Source organism: Lissotriton helveticus, chromosome 11 (assembly GCF_964261635.1).
Source record: "Lissotriton helveticus chromosome 11, aLisHel1.1, whole genome shotgun sequence".
In the NCBI taxonomy this organism is placed as follows: Eukaryota; Metazoa; Chordata; class Amphibia; order Caudata; family Salamandridae; genus Lissotriton; species Lissotriton helveticus.
In genome coordinates this window covers 667,430,456-667,447,218 of record NC_136072.1, presented here as the reverse complement: position 1 = coordinate 667,447,218, position 16,763 = coordinate 667,430,456, and the positions used below count along the sequence as shown (strand labels likewise).

General features: G+C 40.8%; 1 protein-coding gene across 2 annotated transcripts; it reads right to left on the bottom strand.

Annotated features, from left to right (window-relative positions):
* Positions 1-9,944: 9,944 nt before the first annotated feature.
* On the bottom strand, positions 9,945-16,001 carry LOC144791066 (uncharacterized). Of its 2 annotated transcripts, XM_078665709.1 has the most exons (6): positions 15,779-16,001; positions 15,632-15,687; positions 13,848-13,947; positions 13,371-13,469; positions 13,024-13,152; positions 9,945-11,399 (listed from the first exon to the last, which is right to left on the bottom strand). In XM_078665709.1, exons 5-6 carry the CDS (start codon positions 13,034-13,036, stop codon positions 9,973-9,975), a joined length of 1,440 nt encoding a protein of 479 aa, XP_078521835.1. In that variant the 5' UTR covers positions 13,037-13,152; positions 13,371-13,469; positions 13,848-13,947; positions 15,632-15,687; positions 15,779-16,001; the 3' UTR covers positions 9,945-9,972. The 2 variants fall into 2 exon arrangements, with proteins under 2 accessions (XP_078521835.1, XP_078521834.1); XM_078665708.1 differs by having other exon boundaries at positions 15,632-16,001.
* Between the last annotated feature and the right edge of the window lie 762 nt (positions 16,002-16,763).

The window sequence follows — 16,763 nt, the reverse complement described above, 5'->3', positions numbered from 1 at the left end:
GGCACAATGAGAAAAGGACACACGTCTGGGCATACCCATCCTACTTCGGGTGAAAAGTGCTATGCAAACAAATGGTGGATGGAATGCTGAATAAATCATGCATTTACCCCCAGTCAAGAGATCTGGGTTAAATCCATTGTTCTTTTGCTCACCATGCCACCCCAGATCAGAATGACATCTTGAACCAGAGGTGGTGCAAGGTCTCTTCAGAGATTGAGGAGGCCCATGCTTAGATCTGTTTGCTACCGCTGAGGGCGCGCAATGTCAACACTTCTCCGCTCTGGAGTTTACAAAGCAGCTCTCACTCTGAAATGCATTTCGGCTTGACTGGAGTTCAGAACTCCTGTACGCCTTTTCGCCAATACCACTCCTGTCCAGAGTTCTCAGGAAGATTAAGAATGACCAGGCTCAATTTATCTTAGTGGCCCTGGATTGGGCAGGAGAGTCTTGTATACCAGACTACTCAGCATGAGCATCTGTCCTCCTATTAGGCTACCTTTGGAAGGATCTCCTGTCACAGCAACATACAACTCGATATGTAAATTCATCAAAACATTTCCATTATAAATATATATACTATAAAAACGTTAAAATTGAATCATGTATAAAACAGTACATCAGAGAATGGACCTGCACACTGTCTGGCTCATGCTTTTCGCTAGAAGTTTGGAACGTGTTAGCCATGTGCAACCCAGGTCTTTTGCTACACCACAGACCAAGGTAAGGGAGGTGGTATCAGATTTTTAAATGCGTAGTGCCACCCGGTAGTTCTTAAGACCCAGCCTTTTACAAATAGGTTTGAGCCATTTGCTTCTTGCAGACCTGTATGCTGGGCATGCAAAGAGGAAGTGGGCAATAGACTCAATGGGGGCTACACAGCCAGGACAAGAAGCAGCTGTTGGATTGCTTCGCTTCCAGCCTGCTGGTAATTAATTGAGTGGGAGAATTCCGATTTTCAACTTCATGTACAGCGTCCTGTCTCTTGGAATTTGGATGAAATCGAGAAAAGGTTCAAGTTTCCAGACAGGTTTGTGCTCCAAGAACCGCTCAGTAAGAATGCCCCGATGGAACTGCTTGCCTCCTCTGCCTGTACCCATTCCCAATATGCTTTCTTTAGATCTTGTTTTGATGGCGAAATCTGATTAGCCCATGCATCCCCAAACCCTATGTCTGATACAAGCTGCCTGAGGTTAGAAATCCATTTAATCTTGTTGCCTGTATCCGCTTTAATAAGTTCACTAGGGGCAGCAGCATAGTTAACCAGTTCGGAGGTCCTTCTTATGCGTGCCCAGAATAATAGGGGGCAGAGGCGCGCGATGTCCTTAATAGAGCGTTTTCCCAAATCCTGGAAAAGGGGCTTCAATGGAGTAGAGGATTGGAGAGAGACCAAACCAATAAAAAATGTATTTTCCGATCTTACCAGATTGGTGGTATTCTCGAAGCCCCATAATTAGGACCCATAGAGGGACGAGGGTAACGCTTTGCCATCATAAACCACAAGGGCCGAGGCTACAGGTCTGCTAGAGAGTTGTTGTTCTCTTAAAATTGCCCCGGACACCCGTTTGTGGTTGAGGAGCATCTTAGCCATATGGGAACTCCACTTCATAGAATTGGTGACCCGAATTCCCAAATAGTCAAAAGACTCGACTATATCAAGTGGGGTGTCATTGAGGGTGATACCATTTCTAAAGCGTTTTGACGGGGATAGTGTCATTAGTTTAGTCTTGGTGGTGTTGATAGACAACCCCCGTGTAACTCAAAGCTGGCTGAACCTCTCTAGCAGTTTTTGCAGACCGCTTGGGCTATTAGATATCAGGAGGATGTCGTCAGCGAAGAGGAGGGCAGGAGATTTCTCTCTGGCCAGGGTAGGGGCATCGGCTGGATCCTCTCTCAGATGGCCTACCACCCCATTCACAAAGAGCGAAAACAAGGTCGGTGCCAATACCCAGCCCTGGCGTACCCCCCTATTCACCGCGACACTCTCTGTCAATTGCCCCTGTGAGCCCCACCTGATTCTAGCATAGTTTCCCCCGTGGAGGCGTTTAATAAAATCAGGGATCAAAGGGGGAATGCCCAATTGGTGCAGCACCTGCCAGAGCTTGACACGTGGGAAGAGGTTGAAATCGGTCTTCAGGTCGATGAAGGTCAGGTATAAACTGCCTTTCCCGATGATCACAGTTTTCCAATGGATCATGAATAATCTAAACACCTGGTCCATCGTACTCACCTTCTGCCTAAAGCCTGCTTGAAAATGAGAGAGGATGTTCCTATCCTCCATCCAGGACCTTGGCCTCATAAGGAGCACCCTGCCAACCACCTTCTGTATCACGTTGATTAAGCTAATCGGCCTGTAGTTGGCAGGGTCCTCCCTATTCCCCTTTTTGTATATTGTAACCACCTCCGCACCCTTCCAGGAATCAGGAAAGGCCTGTCCTCTAGCGATAAGATTCATCAAAAGCAAAATAAAATGAGCCCAGGGCTTTGGATCGTTCAAAAGTAAGTCTCCAGGAAGGCCATCGGGCCCGCCGCCTTTCTGGGAGCTATGCTCTCTATTGCCAAAACTACCTCTTGGATGTCAAAGGGTTCAGATGGTGTAGGAGCCCCGAGTGTAGATGGAAGGGTCTCGCTCTGTAAAGGCAGGGTACCTACATCGCCACAATATAGATTGAGAAAGTGATCATGCCACTGTTGCCCTGTGATGTAATTTGGGATTGGGTCAGATCCATTTCGAGTCCCTTTGTTAATTAACTCCCAAAACAAGGCAGTATCTTTCTGTTGTGAGGCAATTTTGAGCTCCTGCCAATGGCACTCTTCCCAGTCGCGCCTTGCTACCTCTTGTACCCTAGCATACTCCTTTCTTGCTGCTCCTGTTATTAAGGGGTCTTTCTTCCTTAGAGCTAGGGATAGTCCCTGCCTCTTTTCCCTGCATGTTGCTGAGTACCAGGGGTTGGTATGTCTTGGTGGACATCCTTTCCTTGCCCTTCTCTCTTTAACGATGAAAAACGTTCCCAACCTTTCTATTGTATTTTGATAAAATTTGGAAAAAGGAAAAGCATGAGAGTTCTCAGGGTTGCCGTTGGTCAGTTCGAGCTCCTCAATTTTCTAATCAATAAGTTCCCTTATGTTAAGCAATTTGTCTTCCTGGTGTAGAACCTTGTGCCATTTAAGGCGTTGATTACAATTAGAGGGCACAACCTCTTTTGTTGACATTGTTGGGGCATTAGATGACTTAATAGTGGGAGGAGCCCAGTTATTGTTAATTTGCATACATAAAGGATTGTGATCGCTGTTCAGGGTATGTGTAACTTCCATGTCCAAAAGGTCGCCCCATAATCGGATATCTAACAAAATGTAGTCTATCCGTGACGGGGAACTGATCCTATTATAGGTGTTAGCCCCAAATAAATCGGATCGTGTCCTTCCGTTTACCGCTCTTAGATTGTATTCTAAAGTTAGAGCATTTATTTGGATGGCCCTTTGCAACTACTTCTTAATGGGGGCTATGTTGAAGATTGGTATGGCCCATTTATTGTCTTCCTCGTTAGTGCCCAAAAAATCCTCCCTGCTCAGTGGTACGTATGTGCAGTTGAGGTCCCCTGCTACAATGATGTTGGAGTGGGGCGAGATGCAAACTAACTCGCGCTCCAGTGCTAATAGAGTTGCTGATGTTTGAGCCCAGGGAGACCCTCTAGCCTATACATTAAATATCTCCACATTTGTGCCAATAATTGTCCCTTTAATCGTCAAATGTAAAATATCATGTGATGATTGAAATTGAAATTGAGTGAAATTTATATAGCGCATGGCTACCCAAAGGCATCCCAGCGCTTTAAAGAAACCAGGGCAGATGATCATGCGGGATTAGGGAAACAGCTACGTCTTGAGGGACCTGCGGAAGGAGAGATGGCTGGATTCGGCCCGAAGACGGTGTGGAAGAGAGTCCCACAATTTAGAGGCATTTAGGGAGAATAATCGGCCTCCGCTTCTGGCTTTTTTAATTTTCGGAATAGAAGCCAGAATTAGTGATTTGGAACGGAGGGTTCTATTGGGCTCATACCGCTGTATGATGTCATTAAGGATAGGGGGGCCTAGGTTATGGAACGATTTGTGAGCGATGCATAATGATTTGAAATTGATTCTCTCCTGGATCGGAAGCCAGTGGGAAGCCTTCAGAGCTGGTCTGGCTGATTGCATTTTAGGGACATTGAGCAATAGTCGGGCAGCCCGATTCTGGGTGGTTTGTAGCCTGGCAATGGTGGCCAACGGGGACCCTAGGTAAAGCGCATTGGCGTAGTCCAGCCTGGGCAAGACAAGGGCTTGTACCATGATTTTCCTAGCACCGAACGGTAGGATGGGAAGAATTTTACGTGCAATTTGAAGGATGCCAAAACATGTGGCGGCTGTCTTCCTAGCTTGTGGCTTGAAGGACAAGTCTTGGTCCAACCCGACACCCAGACTTTTAAGCTGGGGTTTGGGCGAGGGGGCAGGGCCTAAGACAGAAGGCCACATTTCTCTCACATTGAGTGGGGAATGATTTCCCAGGACCATGATTTCACTCTTGTCCCCGTTAAGTTTCATGAAGGAGTCCCTCATCCAAGAGGCTATCTCTTGGAGGCACTTATAGGGACCAGGAGAGTCACTGTCTGATTTGTTAATTCCAATCACTAGTTGCGTGTCGTCGGCATACGTAATAATATGGATTCCAAAAGGAAGAACTGCCTCAGCTAGAGTGCAAGTATAAACGTTAAAAAGAGTAGGGCTCAGGGAGGAGCCCTGAGGAACTCCACAGCAAAGAGGAGTTTTCTTGGAGATAGCCTCGTTGTGAAAGACTTGGAAGGATCTATTCTCAAGGTACGACTGGAGCCACGCCAGCGCGGTTCCAGAGATGCCTAGGTTGTGAAGCCTTTGAATTAAGATCTGATGATGAATTATGCATGACGTTGGACCAGTTCAGGGAGATATTGATCCATATTTGTAGTCCCCTGGAGGGGCGGCCTTTTCCTGAGCTTGTAGCTGGAATAAAATACGTGGTCTACCCTGATTTATACAGAGGGGCTAGGCTCCAAGTCTCCTGAAACAGGCAGACGTCAAACTTTCCAATGAACTCATTCCACTCCGGGAGAGACAGTTTTTTTCTGGAGACCCGCTATGTTCCAGGAGAGGCAATCGATTACCCTTGGGTTTGGCCCAGCGGCCCCAACATCGATATCTTCGACACAACCAACCCGGTCATCATTGAATCTACCCCCCTTAGCTCTATCTACATTTGTGCTACTTGGGTGGGGAGCAGTCTCACCGGATGTATGACATTACAACGCATGCTTTTACCACGCATGCCTTTACATCGCAGTTTTTACAACGCATGCCATTACAACACATAGCGCTTTGGGGTGCTGGATAGTGAATAGTTTAATTTACTATTCCAACTCCAGTCCCCGTGGATAGTAGGGAAGGTGTTTGATAGTAAATTAAATCTATTCCCTATCCTAGAGCACCCCCCAGCGCAATGTGTTGTAATGGTTTGCGTTGTAAAAGTTGCGATGTAAAAGCACTGCGTGGTAAAAGTTGCGTTGTAAAGGATGTTTCCCGTCTCACCACATCTAGCTCCTAATGGATCAATGGGGGAGTTCTGTAATGGATCCTCGACTAGTCAGTTGACTGTGTTGAGTCTAGACTCTTTCCCCGCCCTCCCTTGTACTTCGTGGTCCGACATCCTAACCGGGGGCCAGAGTGGGGAGCGTCTAATCTGGATAGCAGAGTGCTCTGGTAGAGAAGTACGAAACTCTAGGGCCAGTAGATTCTCAGCAAGAGCTGCATTTGTTAACTGCAGCTCAATACAGTCAGTCTGGGAGTTGCCCGATAAAATCCTCCTTACTCTCACCATATCTTCCCGTATAATTGAGTAGTGCTTCTTTGGATAGTAGGTCTAGCCTGGATGTTCTGATCCTCATTGGAAGGGAGGAGGCGCTGAGTTCTTACTTTCCTTGGGGTTTTACCCGAGGCTCCTGGGGCTTTAGCAGTGTTGGCATAGGATCTCATAATGCTGGGTGGGGTAGCCATAGAAAGAGGACCATGGGCTTGCTTACCTCACACAGAAGGTGGCCTATCTCCCACCCCCAAGGAATCTCCTAACGATACCCTCGTTGCTGAACTTACTGGAATAGATGGAGGAAGTGGCCTGGTTGTAGACAAGGGGTGGTCAATTCTACGCGTTAACTCTTCAATCGTTTTCTTTAAGGATGCTAACTCTCTTTGGAGTATTTTGACTTTCTGTGTCAAACCCTCATTTGTAGGACCGCAATTACAGCAGGTTACTACATTAATGGTAGGGGCTGTGGCAGTGTGTTCGCTAGGTGAAACATGTAATGTGCCCTCGGTGATATGTTCTAGAGCTCCAAACCTATTTGAGCAGAGAAGTTGTTTGTCAATTACACAGTCAAGTGGCGCTCCTTGGGTAATTAAACCCGTTGATACATTTAAGATTCCATCGGACGGGGTTGCCTTTAAGCCCTCATCAGATGGGATATGGACAGTACAAATGGGGGGCTTGTGAGATGGTTTAATAAAAATTGACGGAATTACTCTTCTGTGGTTCTGAGCTAAAACCTCATCGAGGGGATTGGTAATGTCGACCGAGTTTGTTGTGTTATTAACTCCCAACACCTCTTCACATTCATTAACTATTCCTTCAATTCTGGTAAGAACACAATTACTGGCTGCGTGAGGTACTTTTTTAGGGGAAACATCATTTTCCACGAAGGCTGTTCTACGCGTGATGTTTTCTACGAGGCACTTACCTCGCAAACGTCTTGTCCACGCGTGTGCCTTCAACGACAGCCTTTACCACGAATACTCCGCTCTTCTTACGTTCTGTGTGTTTTCATTCCGGTCATCCTACGTTATGCGTGTACGTCTAAAAGTAGTCCTTCTTTTGTTTTGTTCGGTGTTTTCACGTTTGTTTCTTTGGTTGTTCGAAGTAATTGCTGTCGGTGTAAGGCGTGCGGCTGATAGGTAACTAATCTGCTTTTTATTTTTATTTTCGTTAAAACGTAATTTTTTAGTGCACTTACATTTATATTCATATTAAATTTTGAAGTAATCGATGTATGCGACTTTATTGCTTTGTTCTGCACTTGGGGTAGCTGTATGCCTTAACTTTAATTCTATGTGCTAGTTAAGCATATTAATAGCAGCTTTTAATAATAATAATATAATACGGCTTAAAGTCAGAGCTGCTGCATTTTTTTAGGTTGTATTATCTGGAAATATACTAATGTGGTTTTCTGGGTGAGACATGCTGTATAGTGTAGGATTCCTATTAGTGGTGCCATTGTGGTTTTTAGGAGGACATACAGGTTTCTTTGTATTTGCATCATCCTTAGTTTAGATTTCATTGGCTAGAAAAGCAGATCCGAATTTGCTTTTTTGAGATTCTATTTCATTTCTACAGTAAGGTGAGCTGGTCCCTTGCTGGCTTTTTATTTACCGGCTGTGTGTTCCTTCTGGTGAATTTACTTTTCTTACTTATAGGAGCGGGATGCTTGGGGTATAGGGGTATTGGGTGGGGTAGTGTTTTAATACTCAGGTATTTTTTTCCAACTAGGAAAAAAATACCTGAGTATTAATTTCTAAGTGGCTACTCCATATTTATTTGAAAAATGTGATTTTTTAACATGAGATTACTATGTTTACTTTTAGGTGCGGGATGTTTGGGGTATAGGGGTATTGGGTGGGGTAGTGTTTTAATACCCAGGTATTTTTTTCCAAGTTGGATAAAAATACCTGAGTATTAATTTGTGAGTGGCTACTCCTTATTTAGGACTATGATAAGAAGTGTATTTTACAAGAAATTTCTACGCTAACTTTTAGGAGCGGGATGCTTGGGATATAGGGGTATTGGGTGGGGTAGTGTTTTAATACCCTGTTATTTTTTTCCAAGTTGGATAAAAATACCTGGGTATTAATTTGTGAGTGGATACTCCTTATTTAGGACTATGATAAGAAGTGTATTTTACAAAAAATTTCTACGCTAACTTTTAGGAGCGGGATGCTTGGGATATAGGGGTATTGGGTGGGGTAGTGTTTTAATACCCAGGTATTTTTTTCCAAGTTGGATAAAAATACCTGAGTATTAATTTGTGAGTGGATACTCTATAATAATGTGAAAAACAAGAAGTTATTTTACAAGAAATTTCTACGATAACTTTTAGCAGCGGGATGCTTGGGATATAGGGGTATTGGGTGGGGTAGTGTTTTAATACCCAGGTATTTTTTTCATATTTTGAAAAAATACCTGAGTATTAATTTCTAAGTGGCTATTCCATTTTTTTTTTTAAAAAAAGGGGATTTTTTAACATGAGATTACTATGTTTACTTTTAGGTGCGGGATGCTTGGGATATAGGGGTATTGGGTGGGGTAGTGTTTTAATACCCAGGTATTTTTTTCCAAGTTGGATAAAAATACCTGGGTATTAATTTGTGAGTGGATACTCCTTATTTAGGACTATGATAAGAAGTGTATTTTACAAAAAATTTCTACGCTAACTTTTAGGAGCGGGATGCTTGGGATATAGGGGTATTGGGTGGGGTAGTGTTTTAATACCCAGGTATTTTTTTCCAAGTTGGATAAAAATACCTGAGTATTAATTTGTGAGTGGATACTCTATAATAATGTGAAAAACAAGAAGTTATTTTATAAGAAATTTCTACGATAACTTTTAGCAGCGGGATGCTTGGGATATAGGGGTATTGGGTGGGGTAGTGTTTTAATACCCAGGTATTTTTTTCATATTTTGAAAAAATACCTGAGTATTAATTTCTAAGTGGCTATTCCATTTTTTTTTAAAAAAAGGGGATTTTTTAACATGAGATTACTATGTTTACTTTTAGGTGCGGGATGCTTGGGATATAGGGGTATTGGGTGGGGTAGTGTTTTAATACCCAGGTATTTTTTTCCAAGTTGGATAAAAATACCTGAGTATTAATTTGTGAGTGGCTACTCTTTATTTAGGACTATGATAAGAAGTGTATTTTACAAGAAATTTCTACGCTAACTTTTAGGAGCGGGATGCTTGGGATATAGGGGTATTGGGTGGGGTAGTGTTTTAATACCCAGGTATTAAATCCAAATGTCTCAAAAATGATGTACAATCAATTTACATTATAAGTAATGGATCAATGCAATTATTAATTATATCATGCTCATTTTATATCTTTGCAAATCAAATTTGGAATTGAATCAATGTAATAATATTGAATTTAGTAAAAAAAAACATTTTTCAGTTAAAAAATGTATTTATTGAGTACATTTAAAAAAGTCAAAAATGCATCATAAATTTTTTAATAATGAACAACATTTTTTTATATTTAATCAAAAACATTATTTTCTTATAAGGATATTTTTTTCCTTTTAGAGTTCAGTTTAATCGTTATAAACGTACATTTTAATTTGAAAGATACTTCATAGTCAATAAATATATCATATTTGATTCTGTAGTCAGTCGTTCTTCTCTGCATGCAAAGGCTTGAAGACAGGGTTAGGTTAGGTTTTGTTCTTTTTTTAACCAAAAAATGAAAATATTTGAAAGGTACATTTACTGTAAGGAAAGTTCTGTACGGTGATTTCAAATTCTGTGGAGAGTATCATTTTCAAATTTAAAGAACTACACTTTGATCCCCATGCAGGTTGCCATAATATACTCACTTTTGGTCTAATATTAGCAGACTATTGAACTTTGAAACATTCTTTTATTCAGACCTTACCCAACTTTGATAATAATAAAAATTTGAAAAATAAATTAAAATATTTCACATTAAAAATAATGATCCAAAAATGTTGTGCTGTCAATTTAAAAAAATATGTGCTAGTTGGTAAGGTTGGTAAAGTAATTTTTAATTAAAATTTGGGTCAATTTTGAAAAATGTCAATTTAAATTTTTGGGTGATGCGTAAAACAGGCAATCATTTCACGTGTTAGAAATGAAGAATATATGCAAGACTTTCAAGGTAGTCAGACGTGCCCATTAAAGGAAATTGTTGGAGTTTTGATTGAAGTCTTTCAGTCATCTCTCGGCTACGTCGTGTCACTCGAGGATTTAGTATACCTGATAGTGACTGAGCCATCCTCATTTCTTGAAAACTTTGTTCTTTTTTTAAAATTTCCAAGAAATGATAAAAGTTTGGATGACTCCTACCTATGGATTTATTAAATGAATTATGCCATCCTTCGATGGAATTATTGGTTTTTGCTCCTCCCTCTAAACAAGTTAAGTAGCAGTTCCACCACTCAATGGGGAACCTTGGCTTCCTCCTGCTACCTGACCTGTTAAGATTGCCAATCCAGGTTCCCTCAAAATAATTTAAAAGAGGTGCCAATTTCTCTTCATTTGCTATATAATATTCTGATTGTACAATTGCAGTGTAGAAATCATCTACAAAATCTGGAGGAACAAAACACAATGCAGTTAGTTTTTTAAGCTCATATTGCAATTTGCTGTCTGACACATAATCTTCGGCTAAGGATGTTTTCTGTATATTTCTCCAATACGCCTGCGAAAAGTGAAAAAAACAACCTTGAATTTGGGTGTCTGGATACAGTTTACAAATGGTATTAATCATTTGTATCTCAAAATCAATTATTACTTTCCGAGGACTTTTGTTGAGAGTTTTGGTTTTTATAACTGATAAAAACTCAGAGTAAGTGGAAGATTGTCTGTCAGGCAGCAAACCGAACACTAAGGGTATAGTTGTGTGGTTAATATTACCATGAATAGAATAAATTTGGGTGAATGGATGGGGAGTAGATTTAAATGTGCCATCCATCATCCAAATTTCTGTATTTTCAAGAGTGGCCAAATTACGTGTTGTAGAAAAGATTAGAAGACGCTTTTCAGGATTAACATTATCATATAAAAGGAAAGATTCATTACTAAAAGTCACAGTTAGTTCTTGGGGAATGTTAATGTCGGAGAAAGTTTGTGGTCTAATTGCATGTGGATTGATTGCCTGTTTTGTTCTTTGAATCATACGCCTTAAATTGGGGATTGTGGGCATATTACTGGCAACATGCATGGGGATGTTTTGTGCTACTTCCCGTAAAACTGAGCCACAGGGTTCATTGGAGGTCGATGCCAAAAATTTTATCTGCTGTAGATTTTCTCTTACCTCAATCTCCATTGCAGAGGCAGAGTGGTTATGCTCTGTGGACCTCTCCACTATGTCTCCCAGAGTAACCGCTCTGCCTTTGCAATGTGATGAGAAATATTCTACGCACCTCCAATGACTCCTGGGCTCAGTTAAACGATCCTTACAGTAAATGTAGCCTCCAAATTTCAACAACCTGTTACCCCTCTTAGATTGAATGTAATTTGCTCGGCGACTTGAATTATCTGTTGAAGATCCTGTAAATAGAAGAGGATGAAAAATAAGTATTCATTTTTTAAAAACTTTTTGTGTTTTTCTGTACAGAAGATTAATGGAATCTAAATAGAATTACAAACATCATATTTTTTTCTGTTTCAGAATAGATGCAAGATTTAGTTTAAATAAATTAATAAAAACTGGATTCAGAAACATAAACACAACTGTTTCCACCCATATCCTTAACCACACATGTATTATAACGCATGGGTGGTTACCACTAATAGTCTTTATCACGCATACATTTACTACAAGATATATAGTAAAGGCATGTGTGATAATTTAAATTTAAAAAGGGGGGTTGGGGGGGTTCCCCCCCCCACCCTTAAAAAAAAGCCTCTTTGTTGTAATATGAAAGTAAACAGCACGGAAAGAGGAAAAGAAAAGACACTTCCACTTCCTCGTTATGATGTGTAATGTTGAAATTGAATATTTATTAAAAAAAAGAGAACTGATGAGGAGGAGCCACAGGTATTTGGAACATTATCTTTAAGGACATAGGTTAGCCCCTGCTGTGGGGTGTTTACTGTTGAACTACACAAAAATGTATTACCTGTTTTCTCCAACCCTACAGTGGCAGAGATCAGAATTATCCCATATCCAAAATATGCCTTTATCATGCATGGATTTTCAAAGAAAATTATTGAAAAGATTTGGTTTTAAAGGTATTTTTGTGGGGAAAATGGCCTCTACAACGAAGCAGTTTCCACGAAATCATTAACCACAAATGCACTACAACGCATGCGTGGTTACAACGAAAGGGTTTACAATGCATACCTTTACTACGAAATACGTTTGAAAAATGAAGGGGGGTATGGGGGGTCTCCCCCAAAAAAAAAAAAAAAAAAAAAAAGGTCTTGGTTAAAAAGGGGGGCTGGGGGGGTCTCCCCCCCAAAAAAAGCTTGCAAATCAGAAAGGGGGGCATTGGGGGGGTTTCCCCCCCAAATAAAAGGCATGAGTTGAGACAAGATGCATAGGGGCCCATTAGAATGGAGGGCGGATTGCCCCCGCCAGAGTGGCAGTGGCCACCCCCTACCCTGGTGGAGGCAATCCGTCCGACAAGCATTCTCATTTTCCCCTCTGCCAGATTAGGATAGTAAGAGATTAATATGGTGGCGGTGTTCAATGGACACCGTCTACCATATTACGATGGCACAAAGTAGAGGCAGGTGGAGATTGCTGCGGGGGCCCCCTGCAGGGCCACCCAGTTTGCCACCACTGTTGGGTGGCACATGGGGGGTGCATATGCAAAGCGGCAGGCACCGCGCGGTGCCTGCCGCTTTGCATATGCAAATGCAAAAAAGCATTTTTAGCATTGTGGCGGGCGGTGCAGAGTGCACTGCCCGCCACAATGTTAAAATTACAGGATGTGCTCACCACTGTGGCGGGTATATCCTAATTCCCCCCACGGGACCCCCGCCCTTATGGCTAGCGGTCTCGTTCTCCGATAGGGTGGTGGGCGGACAATGTCCGCCCGTTATCCTAATGGGGCCCTTAGTAACATCATACATCAAATTATAATGTGATAAAATATTCACAGTTTTAATATCTGATTTAAATGGTTAATTTATAGATTTGTTTTTAAAAAAAATTTTTGGACTATACCTGAGGCTTGCATTTCTTTGTTTTTCTGTGGTGACGATTCGTTTGCAATAGTATAGGTGTACGTTTTGCTTTCTTTTGTATTCTCTTTTCTAGTCTGTTTGGTTTTCCAGGTCAATGTTGAAGACGTAGCTGCAATTACATGTATCAATAATAGGATTAAATTAGTTTACAAAACGTTATTGGTAAACTACAAATTTGAAAATAAATTTTTAAAAGTTTGTTTATCTGTTTCATTATTTTCTAATATTTCTATTCAAATCCTTAATTTTAAAAAAGAGTAAGATTGTTCTATTAGTAGAGGTTTATTTAAAAAGATAAGGAAAATTTAAAGGTTCGTTTATTTGTACCTGAATTTTGAAAGTTATGTTCTTTCTGCAAAAGATGTGGAAAGCTGTTTTTCCTTTTTCTAGTTTATGGTTTGATGAAAATGGTTCTTTTTGCGATTTCTGGGAAGAAAAACAAAATTATAGCATTTTTAAACAATTATAATTTATACATTTTACACTTCTCTGTATTCCGCTTAATACAAATAGATAATCTGGCTCACATACATTGTTCATCACCTTTACTAAGGTAAGTCCATGGTGGTTTAAGACTACTTAATCTGGTCAACATACTCTGTCCAACATCTACCCAAATGAAAGCACCCAGCTGTCTAAAAACAGTAAAACTTCTCTCCAGTTAATACCCAATATTCTCCCTGACGCATTTTTGAAGCAGAGTAAGAATTTTAAAAAATACTTATAGAAAACAGAGTTTCTTCATTACACCAGTTTAAATTTAAAAATTAGATAAGGCAAAATTATAGGTTAATTTATTTGTACCTGTAGATTGGTTGTATTTTTCTTTTATGCAAATGAACACTTAAGATGTTCTTCCTTTTACCAGATTTTTGATTGTCGCGAATGGTTCTTTATCTGATTTCTTGTTAGAAAAATAAAGACATAGCATATTTTAAAATTGTAAATTCGAAATATTACATTTCTTTGTTGTAAGTACCAACTAAGAATAGCACTAAGAATAGAAAATCTGGCACCAAGACACTGACCAACACACCTATTCTGAGGTAAGTACCCAAAGAAGTAAGATTTGTAATTCATGAATACAGACTCTGATCAAAACCTGCCCTCTGGTAAGTACCTGGCGGAGTAAGAATACTAAGGGGGCTCATTAGGATTGCGGATTTACCTATGTTACCCCCCTGTATTTGTATGCAGAAATCGGCAGGCATCGCACGGTGCTTGCCGCTTTCTGCATACGGAAAAGCTCTAATATGGTGGCGGTGTTTCTCAGACGCCGCCAGCCACATTAGAATGTGTTTTTAAAAATGCTTTTCCACTGCAGCTTTTCTGCCGTGGAAAAGCATGTGGAACTTCACTGAGAGGACCCGTTGCGGGCCTCCTGGGTGAAAGGGGGGTGCACATGGGGGGTACCTATGGTACCCCCCTGTATTTGTATGCAGAAATTGGCAGGCACCGCACAGTGCTTGCCGCTTTCTGCATACAAATGCAATGTATACATTTTTACCATTGTGGCGGGTGCAGCTTGAAGCTGCACCCGCCGCAATAGTAAAAATAGAGGATGTGTCCATTAGGGTGGCGGTCGCATCCTAATTTCACAGGAGGAAACTCCGCAGGCCATGCAGAGTTTTCCTCCTACTCAGGGGTCGCGATCCGTGGAAAAGCATGTGAAACTTCACTAAGGGGACCCGTTGTGGGCCTCCTGGGTGAAGTGGGGGGCGGGGGGAGGGGGGGTGCACATGGGGGGTACCTATGGTACCCCCCTGTATTTGTATGCAGAAATCGGCAGGCACCGCACGGTGCTTGCCGCTTTCTGTATACAAATGCAATGTATGCATTTTTACCATTGCGGCGGGTGCAGCTAGAAGCTGCACCCTCTGTAATGGTAAAAGTAGAGGATGTGTCCGCCAGGGATGGGGTCACATTCTAATATCACTGGAGGGTACCCCGCAAGCCATGCGAAGGTTCCCTCCTACTCATGGGTCGCAGACGGACGCAAGTCCGTCAGATTTCCTAATGGGCCCCTAAATCTAGCTCCCAAACCTTGTACAACACCTACCCTGTGTTAAGTACACAGCGGTGTAAGATTAGTAAATCTGTCTGCAAAACAATGACCATCATATTTTCAGAGCTAAGTACCAGTCTGATTAAGACTGAAATATTTTGCAAATAGACAATGGCCAAACATCTTTCCTGCAGAAAATTAGTTCATACCTTACTTAAAAAAAAAAAACTGCTTCTCTATCCGTTTCAGTATAAAGTAAAACTATTATATATTTTAAATTTCTTAACCCATACATTTTTATATTCAGTGGAAATTTAACAAAAAGACTGAATTTTAAAAACACAAGCATTATAATATCAAAATATTTACTAGGTACTTTATTTATGAACTTTGCTCTCTAATATTCAAATTAATAATAATTTATTAGTTACTTTTCAATTTGAGTTAATTCTAGTCATATTTTAACTTCCATAGACATTTTGTTTGTTAAAACTGTTTGGCATACATTGCTTTTTCCAAACATGGTTTGTGTGACATTTTGACAAAATCAATCTAAAAAAAAAGCAATACATATTTTCTTTACCTTTCCGATATTTTTTTTAGTTGGAAGCAATTGTCACTCTCCTCAGAAAAGTTTTCCTATGATAACATTAAAATACATTTAGTAAAACCTTTTACCGGGTTAACTATTCCTTTATAATATTTAATGTGTGTTAAAACGTGTACTTACTTTGGTCAGTAGATGGCAGTTACGGACTAAAATTGAGCCTTCTTTCTCCAGTTGCTCATAACAGTGTTTACTCTCTAGTTAGCGGCGAACCACTGATCAGAAAATGGTGGACAGCTCTTTATATATGTAAATTGAGTGATAACTGTAATTTAAAGTAAAATATGTGTATAAATCAGCTTAAAAAACGGGTTCATATGGTGACTAAAAGTGTATTTTAAAATGTATATTTATTATGAACAATTGACCTTCTTCGTCGAATTTTTCATCCATCTTGCTTGGGGACACGTTTTTGAAGGGTCAGTGAAAGTGACAAAAGACAAACGCTGTCACTACGCAACATATTTTTTTTTAACCTATTAGTCTCATTGTGTTTATTTTAGTGTCATTTGTGTTTGATTAACGTTGGGTGCTTCATTACGTTATATGCGTGGTAAAATCCTTCGTTGTAAATTTCAGCGGAGTAAAACCTTTTGCGTAGTAAAATTCACGTAGTATTGCCATGCGTTGTACTTGTTTGCGTGCTATAATCATATATTCCTTTTTTAGCCTTTTTCCCTTTCTTATTCATTGCTGTCCCCCCATCCTCCATTGCCTTCCTTTATCCCATTTGGAAAATGGTTTACACCAAATGCGAGACAACCAGCTTTAGTCTTTAGTGTTCGTTTTTCCTCAGCAGAAACGGGCTCTAGGGTTAGGTGCCCCGATACATGACCGACGGAGTCCAACCGGAAGATGCAAAAAAGTACCTTAAATCCTTATGTCCCATAGTCCAGATGAAAGAGAGGGGGCCCTGCCCTGCCTCTTCCTGGCAATGACGGGCTAGGACTTGCCCGCCCTTGGCTCCGTCTTCGCCCGGCGCCCGCCCACGCGCGTCCCACAAAGCATATGATTATGCCTACTGACAGAGCTAATTTCTGACTTAGCGTACTGCTAAACCTCTTGATTCTCTGTATGTACCCCTGTCTGAAGTCCTTTTGTTTGCTTT